We start from the raw sequence: 11,566 nt of genomic DNA, 5'->3' as shown, positions 1-11,566 counted from the left end.
TTCCCTCAAATACCAAATATATCATAATTTAACACTGGTGGGAAGGGACTTGTGTCTTGTATTCAAATTTCTTATTCTCCAATATTGTTCATATAAAAAAAAATATTAATTTTCAACAGTGTATTCATATTTAAGTTATCTTTAAAGGGTTATCTTTGAGAAGTATAGTAATGAACAAATTCGATTGCTACGTTGCGTATTTGCGGGGACATGTTAATATTTTGTTTTTCGATTGACTTCTTTTTTAAAAGCGATACAAGTTCATATTCGATCTATGTATGTTTTTCTGTGTTCACGTTTCACTTGTTTTAAAACCTTGCATCGGTTCATCCTTCTATTTTAACTCTTTGTAATGTAATTATGTAAACCTTGAATACTCTAAAGTTGAGCTAAAAGTCGTTTTTTCCACAAGCACAATAATCAGAAACAACACCGAAAACATGGGCATAGAAATGACACACACAGTATTTATTGAAGAAGAGGCAATTCTAGCAAGCCTGGCACTGACAGTCGGCCACACCACTGAACATGCTCTGGAGTTGTAGAAGTTTGGCAGTGGGAAATTGAGTTTCGTTTGACCGAGAAAATGAAAGTTGACTGGACGAGAAATTGATGTTACCAATACCAAGAAAGAATATATATAATTTAATTAATGTAGCAGGGGGAGAGCAGATGGAGCAAAACCGAGAGCAAACACTTTTGTGAGAGTGCGTGAAGGAAACTGTAAGAAGTGGGAGGAGGTGAGGTTTGGTCAGAGGCTCAGAAGAATCACAGCCCTTTCACTTGTCCATACCTTCTCTGGACGGTAATAATATTAATTAATGTCAAAGTAAAAGTAACCCCCTTACTTGAAGTTACAGTTTCACCCATGAGGGCTTAAAAGATGATGTACAAGAGAGAAAAACGTTTCTCATTTTCCATTGTGCCTCGGTTTGTTTTCTGTTTTCTGCTGAAGGGTGCATGTTGTTTGGGGCTATGATTCTTGCACAAGTAGTTTTTCATAAATTTTTTTTTTGAATACAAGCAATAGTCTAAACTACAAAGGGATGAGAATTTTTCACACACACACATTATCAAAGTGTCATAGAAATTTCAAACTTAAGATCACTTGATCTGTAAATCAATGTCTTTTTCTACTCAGCTAGACCTTGTTGACAGTTTTTCATAAATTTAAATAATTTACAAAGAGAAAATTTGCACTCTGCACCATGAATGTCATATCAAATTTTTATGTTTGTTTTTTAATCTAGAATTATTTCTATTTCTGCAAAATCAACTGTTCAAACTCTGTTAATGACACATTTGAGCAAAACTTTTATGCAAAGGCAGAGAGAGGAAGGGGCTCATCTCATCCTCAGATTGAAACAAGTCATTGCACATTGATTTGGTATCATTAGCCAAGTAGGACCAAGCTATAAGCTAATGTTTGAATTGCACATTTCTAAAGCAGCTGAGGCACATTTTTCTCTTGACCATATCAGAAGCATAGAAGTAACTTATAATATTCAATGAATCTTTGTTTGCAAATCCCATCAACACCAGTCTTAGTACTGTGAACCAAGAAGAGAGATGTAACATGATATTGAATGAGCAGAAAACTATTAGAAATAGACAAGATTAGAGAAAGTAGCTACTAAAACTCTACTTGAAGACTTGTAAACATAGACATCCCAAGTATTGAAACTGGATTATATATACGAACCCAGTGTGGTTGCTCTGGTTCATCTTATCAGTAACCACATTCAGATTTCTAGGATACAACAAATGATGTACAGAAATATTATAAACCAAAGCACCAATTGCTTGGCTCAGTTTAACCTTCAAAATAATTAAGAGGATCTGAAGCAGTTATGCTATACACTAAACAAATTTAGTGGAGGGATGTCTTCATCCTTTTGTATTATTTCTTCGGCAGCATGTCCGAGCAAACCAGATTCCTTCTGACGCTGGTTTTTTTTTTCTTTTTCCTGTAACTTACTCTTCGAAACTTATACTTCTCAAAACTGAGGCTAATAAGGCCTACATAATTAGACAAAGTCTGGTTGGCCTGTGGAAGTCAAGCAACGATGCCACATTCGGCTGTTAGGATCTATCAGCCTGGGATGGGAAATGACCTCAGGAATTGGAAGGTATACATAATGAGTGTTGCATGTGCCGACTGTGATTCCACTATACCCAGCGAATGCACCATGAACCTGTTGTAGCCATGCATGCATATTGAATGTAGTTCGGAGGAGATACCAAAGAAATAAGGTCTTGTACTTATTTGTTTGTGTGTGTGTGTGTGTGTGTGTAAGTGTGGGTGTTGGAGAGAAAGAGAGACTCACAGCATTTTGTCCTAGCACAGCACAAAGAATTCCATCTGATGCATTTGCACGACATGCACGGATCATGTATGTGGGGTCTATATACTTCACATCAACAGGAACACCAGCTTCTTTAAAATATTTTTTTGTCTGGCAGATGATTGTAGATGGTTATAGACACCACAAATGTTTCAACCAAATTATTAACCGAACAATTAAATCAGAGGAATTGAATTATCAGAATGTCAGATAATTCATATGAAGAGAAACAAAAACTGTTAATTTTTATGACTAACAAAAGTAGGATCAAGACTCAAGCAGACAAGAGTTTATTGGCTGGTACACAAGCATATTAAAAGTCCTAATGTGACTCAAGATCACCACCATGAGTAAGATAAACATGTTGTGTGTTGGTGACCAAGCACGTTGAGACTTGCGAGAGTAAGAGATTTAAGCATATAAACTGATAAAGCTCATGAGCTTCCATATTAACATCATGCATCTCTATTGCAGAACTTTGTTAACAGTATCTGAATGTAGTTCGCACCTCACCACTGCCTATGTTTATTGTCAAGCCCAAAACAAGTCAACTCCAACAAATATATGCACGGCTTTGAAGGATTGTACAAATAAATCCAAAAGAGCAATTTGCATCTTCAACCCCATTGAACATGGGCAGGGCTGTCAACATGGCTGAAAGAACCCTAGTGATACAGGACTACGGTATGAGACTTGAATCGAACAAATGGCTCCCTTTCCCAGACATAGGGAAAGATGGAGTAAACAAAGTAAAATAGGAAAGCGAATTTGTACACCCTGTCTAATATAGTGGTGGAACATGGTTTGTAATATTAAGGCAAGTCGACAAGCAGAGTTTCGTCATTGTTTGATGAGAGTCTTAAGCAAATTTAGGTCTAAATAGTATAACCCTATCCAAATGTCCTGCAAAATGGCACATTGACTATTGTCTCGTCAAACGATGACGGAATCTTCTCAATTATTTAATGCATAAAACCTTTACTCAATCATTGCGCACACGATAATCTGTCAAGCACTTACTGAGAAAAAGAAAAAGCCTGACAGCATGGTACAAGTCTAAAATTGAGTTGGAAGTTCTCATATGCAACGGAAATCATCATAGCCTTAAAACAAAATCACCAACCTCTTGCTGAATATGTACGCCAATATCCCCAAATACAACATTTCCAGATGCATCAGTAGCATTGGTTTTCTGTAGTAAATTCTGCATAAAAATAAGCCTACAGCACTCAGCAATTTCACTTGATAGATAAGAAAAGCATCAACCATAAAAATAATAGAAAAATTAGTTTGCATGATTTAGACATGGAATCCAAAGGGAAGAAATTATCATTATCCTTATCAGTTAAATATACATTCACCTACAAGCCAAAACAAGACTTGAAGTTATGACTCTGACTCACCTGCCCTGCTCCCTCTGCTACACAGACCACAGCTGATCCCTTTGTTTGAATTAGGTATTTCAGATGGTGCAAAATACCATGAGGACCGTGCATTTGAAAAGGTACCTTGGATGCACATATATGACTAGCATCAGTGTATGTTTGGAAAAATATGTAAATAGCATATATCAATAGCATCAGTGCAGTCTAAGTACCTCAGGTATCAAACATATGTCAATTTGTCCACTAGACAGGGATGCGTGCATTGCTATGAATCCACTGCTACGACCCATCAGTTTCACAATGCCAACGCCATGGTAAGCACTATGTGCCTATTACAAGATTCAGAAGAAAGATCAGCTTACCATGTAGACATCACTGCCAGGAAAAAATTGAGCAGAAGCCTTACATGAACATAAATCCATGCATGAGCAGTAAAAATGATATTGAATAAGTAACATAAGAAACAATACATATCATAACTTATTTCTACCTCAATATATGCTGAACTTATTGCCCGTTGTGCTTCTTCAACAGCCGTATCAAAACCAAAAGTTTTGTCCATTAGCAAAATATCGTTGTCTATGGTTTTTGGCACACCAACTACAGCTACTCTTAACCGTCTTTTACGGCACTATAAGAAAAATAGAAAAACAAAACAAATAAATTAGAACTTAAGAAGATTAAGGCAAACGAAAGAATCAAGCATTCAAACTTACAAAGACTATAAGATTGTCGCAAGTTGGGACCCAATAAAATCCCTCCACAGAATTTATGTTAATATTCCAGGTACATCTTTCCCAACCTCTACCAGCATTGGCTAAGACGTTTTAATAACAAAGTAAATGATCAGATAGACTATCCCAAACTAATATCTTATGCAGGTCCTACGAGCGCAATGTTAGAAAATTATTATTATTTAATTAATAAATACCAGATCCCACATATGACATGGTGCACCAGGTCAGTACAGATCCTCAAGCTTACCAACCTCATTGTGTATTGCGTCAGCTCCAGCATGTGTGCCATTTCCACCCAAAACAAAAAGCATATTGATTCCTCTTTCCTGATATCAACAAGCAAATACATATATCATAAAACCTTCTAGGAATCATGATGGTTCACTATTACCAATTTTCTCAAAAGAAGCTTTTCAGATAATCACCTCCAAACTGTCCACCATTTCACTAACACTGGGACCTCCACGTGAAACTCCTAACAAGCTTCCTCCAGAAAGATGAACATTTTGAACCACTTTCCTTGATAGCTAATAATCAAATCCGGTTTCAACACATTAGTCTACAACATAAATGTATTCTTGTTGTAGATGAGGAAACATATATTTGTCGTAGAAGCAGAGCAATGCTGCAAGAGAATATGATGATTGAATGGTTCATACTAGACGTCTACTTGCAAGGAAAAAAAAAAAACTTACTGGCATTTCAGCTAATTCTTTGTCAGAAAATCCGCGGTAACCATAAGGAATCCCCACAATCTTTTTTACTCCATATATTTCAAGTGTAATGACAATCTGTAGAACATATATGATTCAAGTATGTTAAATACAATACGTTTTAAGTATGAATACTTAAAGAGCTTATAAGGAAAACAATTAGGGAAGATGCTAAGCTCCAATCATGTGTCTGGTTAAGTAGTACTTCCGGGCCATCCATATCACGTGTTTGATTTCAATGTGGGAACGGAAAACATGTTTTATCAGCACTTTAAGAATTACAATTTATAATACATCATATGAATTATTAAATATACCAATTTCATCAAATAGTACTTCAGGGCCAGTGCTGATAAAAACCACAAGAAAAATACATGTACAATTACTGTTTGATGAAAACTGACCTGTCTGATGACGTCATTAAGACCAGGGCATAGCCCTCCGCATGTTACAATTGCTGCTTTCACTTCTTCCGGTTTAAAATAAATTTTTTCTCGAGGCCCAGCACGATGAACCCTGGAAATTTTCAATACCGTATTCATCAGAAATCACAGTCATCCAAATGAAAAGCCAGTATTGCATAAGGAGTTAATACAATATGTCCTAAGAAGAGATCCATAAGGAGTTAATATGATATGATTACATTCAATTTGCAATTCTTTCAAGACCTATCATAGCCCAAATGTAGAAAATTTTGAAAAGCATAGAAACATGTGTGCTCCCTGCTGAATATTATATATAGCAAATTGATATGACTATCACCTAATGAACACTAAAAGAAAGTCGAAAAAGAAGAGTACTACATTCAGTTAACTCGTTGATTGAAGCGTTGTTGAAGAAAATAACGTCAATTGATTCAAAATCCTCTAAAGACACATGGCAACATGAGTGAGATAACAGCCATTCCAATGGATCACTCCTTGAAGTAGTTCATGTCTCTAAACTTTGAAGTTCAAACGATTCATTTTAATCGGTAGTCATTATCTTCTCTCTCACTCCCACAGTCCACTCCACTCTACAAGTCTTCCACAATCTCTCTCTACTGACTGCTCGATCCTAGTAAATATATCCATTATCTCTTAACCCTCCAGCATTACTCTCTACTGAAAGTTTGATCCTAGTAAATATCTCCATTACCTCTCAACCACCACCACCACCAACCGCCCACCCCCCACCCCCCCCCCCCAAAAAAAAAAAAAAACCAACCCCTGTCAAAATGGTCTTGCAGAGAACCCATACGCAGTCCCCAAACCACCCACTAGTACTCACAGAAACAGATCTGTTTCTATGTCTGATTGGCAAACCTCCAAGGAACAAAAACATAACCTTACTGGAAACCATCAACTTATTGCCACTGAATAGCTCACGTAGGAAATCCACAAGCAACTATAAGAGAGTATAGAGAAATAATTACCATTGCTCCACCCATGTACAGTTAGGATCAATGCATTCAGCACCAGCAGATGTAGGTGACGAATAGTATATAGTCTGAAATATTGAACAAAAAACAACAAAGCAACAGTCTTTAGCATTGCTCAGATGGGAACCACATAACAGAAAGGAACAAAAAAAACCATCATATTATTACAATTCAATTCAATTGTGTTCAACATAAGTAACAAAAATAAAAAAGGGTACTCTCATAATGAAACGAAGGCCCAAAAAAAAAAGTTTCTCATCATTTCTCAAGACTAGTAAACCCATCAATCAATCATTGACTGAAACAGACTATCACAAAGACTGGTACACTAAATAGTGGTTCAACAAGTTCAGATTACGAAATTTTGTAGAAACAGAGATTCATACAAGAATAATAGTAGAGTAATACTTATACATACCTTGAGAAGTACGCGGTCGTTGTTGTTTATGTAACCATGCCATTCTTCATCCGATGGGTACCCCCCTGCAAAGTCTTCTATCACCGGAGTCCTGCAACATAAATTCAAGCAATTTCAGGCACTCAGAACTAAAAATTCAAAACTAAAGAACAAAGAAAGCAACTGAGTGAGAGAGAGAAGTGACCTCATCCTGAGGCAGAAGGTGGAAGGAATGGGAACAGATTCGGGGAATACGTCAGTGATGTGAGGGATGTTGAAGCGCCTCTCGAAATCCCTCTGGAACTTGGATTTCCAGTCAGGATCGCTGAAATCGATGTCCTGGTTGTGGCTCTTGCTCTGAGCGAAGACGACGCGGCTCTTCTTGGCAACTCCATTGGAAGCAGGCAGCCTCAGAGACGGCGAACTCGGATGCGAAAGTCCATGGGAAGCGCGGTGGTGGTGGAGGGCGGCGAGTCTGGGGGCGATCGCAGCATGCGAGAGAGTGCCCATGAAACAGAGATTTCGAGGCGCAGAGAGCTTCGTTTCGATCAATGCAAGTGTTTGGAAGAGTTGCAGAGAGACGCAAAGAGAGAGAGAGAGTATAAAGTAATGGGGAAGGGAGGGATGCCGTACGAGCTGACTTGGGAAAAGCTTGGGAGAAGTAGGAAAAGCTTTGGTCCAAGCTGTCAAATGTAGGGCCTTGGTTATGGAGAAACGGAGAGAAAGCCTTCTTTTTTTGGCTCTCTCTTTGCCTACCTACCGTCCGCCTTGCCCTTTTCAACGTTTGCAAAATGCCGGCTTTTTGTTTTGTTTTTTTGCTTTTGGACTAAAATAAAATATCCTGGGTTTGATTTGATGTGGTATTATAAGCAATTTTAGCTTTGTGATTAGGTTGTTATTCCTATTATTATTTAATAAAATTTTTAAATTTCTCCCATATTTTTAGTGGAGTCCATACTTGCATGTTTTAAGTCTAGCTATTGTTTAACTGTTTTCACTTATTACACGGTGTTAGAGCATCCACAGTAGGAGGTGTATTTTTTGGAGTGTAAAGTAATTTTTATATTCTTTTTACACCTCCGAGGGTGTAAATACGTTTTTTGCTTCAATGAGAAACGACGTAAATCTAAGATGTATAATTTTTCTTCTCTTTTCTTGGGTGGGTCCCGCCTGTAAAAAATGTAAAAATAGATGCAAATGTGCATTTTATTTTACATCTCCATAGTGATGATGTATGTTTACAACCCTTTACATCTCCCCATTGGAGATGGTTCCGGTGACAAGGGGTGTATATTTAACATACACCCCCACTGTGGATGCTCTAAGAGCATCCACAATGGGATGGTGTATTTTCGGGAGTGTAAAGCCACTTTTACATTCCCTTTACACCTCCGGGGGTTGTAAATAAGTTTTTTGCTCCAATGGGAAACGATATAAATCTAAGATGTATAATTTTTTCTCTCTTTTCTCAGGTGGGTCCTGCCTGCAAAAGATGTAAAAATAGATGCAAATGTGCATTTTATTTTACATCTCCATGTTGGTGATGTATGTTTACAACCCTTTACATCTTTCCATTGAAGATGATTCTGGTGACAATGAGTGTATATTTAATATACACCCCCTTATACACCCTCCCATTGTGGACGCTCTTAGAGGTTGATTTTTTATTTTAAAAGAGAAGTAACATTAGACCAAAAATTAGTGGGTATAATAGAGGTAGATTTTAAAACTCATCTCATGTCAAAACACATTATTGAAGTAGAAGCTAGTAAAAAATGGGATAGTGTGCACTTATTATACCGCTGATAATGCATACTAATATGCGACATTCGAACTCTAAAATAGCATCTTCAAGGAAGATATCAAATGCAAAATGTTAAATTTAAATTTGACGCGCTTATGTAGCAATTCGACATTTTGGAAAAAATTTAACTCCACCTGAAATGCCAAATATCATATTATGTTATTATATTTTTAAAAGCAAATGGGACTCATATGTTGCATAAAGTTTTAAAAGAGAGTAAATGGTAGTGGGGTCTATAACTAAAAAAATATTTGACATTAAGCTTTTTGATATGTTATTTTTTTACATATTTCTTCCAGCATTCAAATCCATGTAGGATTTGACTACTCAGTTAGAGCAAGTTCAACCTACAATTTTTGCCATTTCATATTCACGTGGCAATTTGACATATAGGTTGGAGATGCTTTAAGGCAACCATTTGAATGGTCATAAGAAAGTTACAAACATCAGGCCGGATTTTTGACCCCAAACTAACTGTATTCATTTGCATTGTACATGAAAATTTAAAAACCAAATTAACTAATGCTTTGATTTTAGCCATAGTTAAGAAGGGAAGGAGAGAAACTTACACACACAGGTATAATGAGGTTTATTAGTTAAAAAATTATATCAAGCCGTAAAAATTATTTGTACTTTGGCATTGCATGCCCGAGTTGAAAAAGCTGACATTTTCATAACTTGTGGGTTATTAATTAATTACAATATTCAACCCTAATTTCCAAAAAATACAATATTCAAGCCAAGAAGGTCCACTGTTTTCTGAAAAGGTGGCACATGACTTTCTCATTTCCTATTCCAAAGAGCACACTTCGGGTTCGTTGGTTGGCAATCTGACCATGTGAATACCAAACTATGTGGGGTTGTTTGGTGTCTTTTACATAATGCCAAAGCTGCTTAGCTCAGCTGCTCAAGCTTGTATTGATTTCCATTTTGCTCCATTTCTCTTTAAAAACATATTTGGTTTGAATTGACTTAAAGCGGGCAGTGCCAATACCATATCGACACAGCCGAAAACTGTTTGGTTGGTAAGAAAATCTTGAGAAAATGATGTTTGATTTACACCTCCAAATCAATTTTGTAAATAGTGAAACTGAATGATTCAATAATAAGGCAAAGAAATGTTGTTAATTCGATTAAGTGATATTTGACGTGCTGCTAATTTGTCTCATTTTGTGGCATCTATAGTTTAGAGGCCAACAATACTTTTATAAGATTAATTTGAGTTCAAACTTACTAAAAAAGAAAAATAAGATGAATTTGAGTTGACAACAACCATACAAATAATTGCATAGATGGGTTGGTGTGCTTGCAAACGTAAGCCTCACAAAAAAAAGATTTATGGAGTGGACTCCATGGATGATAGGGTTGGAATCAACCTCTAAAAGACATTTGTTAATTGGATCCATCACCCCCTTGGTCACTATCAAAGCCATGAGTATATAAATATAACTCCATTTAAATTATGATTACATTAAGTTTCTCCCGGAAATATGACGGATTGCATTAGGACATAAGGAAGCATAATTTCTTGAATATGCTGACTTTTATTCTATACATGCCACCACATATGCAATTGTTAAAATTCTAATTTGCTAACCGATCGCTCCCCCTAATTTAAGTTCTTTTGCTCCCCAATCTTACTCTTCTAAGGTTGGCATGGGTAATTAACTCCATCATTTGTTTTTCTTTACAAGTTTCTCACACTAAAATTGCTTTGGATCTCATGTTCAACTTATGCCTCTTGAAGAGGTATGGGAAGGATGAGTTATCTCTTATATACGAGTTATCTTTTTGTACACGGTTCTAATATCTTTTTTTGGTCAATTGATGTTCATTAAAACCAGTACAGTCTAGTATAACAAAACAGAGAATACAAGGGCCAAAAAGGCCAAATGCATAAATAAAGTACCACAAGCACAGGGAATATTAAGCTAAAAACCAGTACAGTCTAGTATAACAAATCTTCCACACACAAAATCAAAATAAAATACAAAACAGAGCCACCGTCCTTGCAAAGGTACCGGAGACCGCACCAATACGGCCACAAGGAGGGGATTCACATCCTCCACACAGGACAGCATAGCTGCACATAGAGACCCATCGATCTTACGCCAAGAATAAAATTCCCCCATAAACAGAAACACATCAGCACAAGTGCATTCTTCCAAGAGTCACCTTCTACTTCACACCCCAGTCCGCATGTGCACTAAGGAGAAAACAACAACCAATCACAACAACACCATGGTATATACCAAAGGATCAAAATCATTGTCTCCTCCTTTTGGTGAAGCTCTTGCTGAATCAACCCTAGAGGTGCCAAAATTTGCAACCATAGCACTTATACTTGTGGATATGTTGATTCTAATAGCATTAATATGCAGATAAAAGTGTGTATTTTTTTGTGTATGTTAATGAGTGGTTAAGAATATAATTACACAATAATTAATTTAATTAATGGTTCAGATTCATTTTGTTTTTATTCAAATAATTCAGATTCATAGTCTGTCAATATAAGAGCAACTCCACCTATTTGCCCTTTGTCATGGCAGGGGGGACTAGGGCAGCAATTATTCACGTGAATAGTGGCTGCCTTTGCAAAAAGCAATGTGTGTTTCCACCCGTTGCCATGGCAAAAGGCAAATGCTATTTATTTTTTTTATTTTTTCACAAATTTGTTTACCTAAACAATTAATTTGGATAAGATTTTTCGGTTCGTACATGTCAATATTTATTATAAAATTCATATCTCAATCGGATAAGATGAT

The 11,566-nt window shown here is 36.6% G+C and overlaps 1 protein-coding gene across 1 annotated transcript; it reads right to left on the bottom strand.

The window, feature by feature from the left end:
* Positions 1–1,631: 1,631 nt before the first annotated feature.
* Positions 1,632–7,819, bottom strand: LOC117632073 (ATP-dependent 6-phosphofructokinase 5, chloroplastic). The gene is made up of 13 exons (XM_034365452.1): positions 7,203–7,819; positions 7,019–7,109; positions 6,595–6,668; positions 5,585–5,696; positions 5,163–5,258; positions 4,893–4,994; positions 4,719–4,793; positions 4,221–4,361; positions 3,943–4,059; positions 3,749–3,853; positions 3,469–3,549; positions 2,328–2,456; positions 1,632–2,195 (listed from the first exon to the last, which is right to left on the bottom strand). Exons 1-13 carry the CDS (start codon positions 7,505–7,507, stop codon positions 2,028–2,030), a joined length of 1,596 nt encoding a protein of 531 aa, XP_034221343.1. The 5' UTR covers positions 7,508–7,819; the 3' UTR covers positions 1,632–2,027.
* Positions 7,820–11,566: the final 3,747 nt, after the last annotated feature.

This window comes from Prunus dulcis, chromosome 6, assembly GCF_902201215.1.
Source record: "Prunus dulcis chromosome 6, ALMONDv2, whole genome shotgun sequence".
Classification (NCBI taxonomy): Eukaryota; Viridiplantae; Streptophyta; class Magnoliopsida; order Rosales; family Rosaceae; genus Prunus; species Prunus dulcis.
Note: the sequence above shows the minus strand (reverse complement) of the source record. Positions and strands in the feature narration are given on the sequence as shown.

Coding starts and splice junctions, on each gene's coding strand:
- LOC117632073 (XM_034365452.1), bottom strand. CDS start 7,507: ATGGGCACTCTCTCGCATGCTGCGATCGCCCCCAGACTCGCCGCCCTC. Junction 6,669..7,018: donor ACGACCGCGTACTTCTCAAG/GTATGTATAAGT, acceptor TCAATATTTCAG/ACTATATACTATTCGTCACC. Junction 3,550..3,748: donor TAGCAGAGGGAGCAGGGCAG/GTGAGTCAGAGT, acceptor ATTTTTATGCAG/AATTTACTACAGAAAACCAA.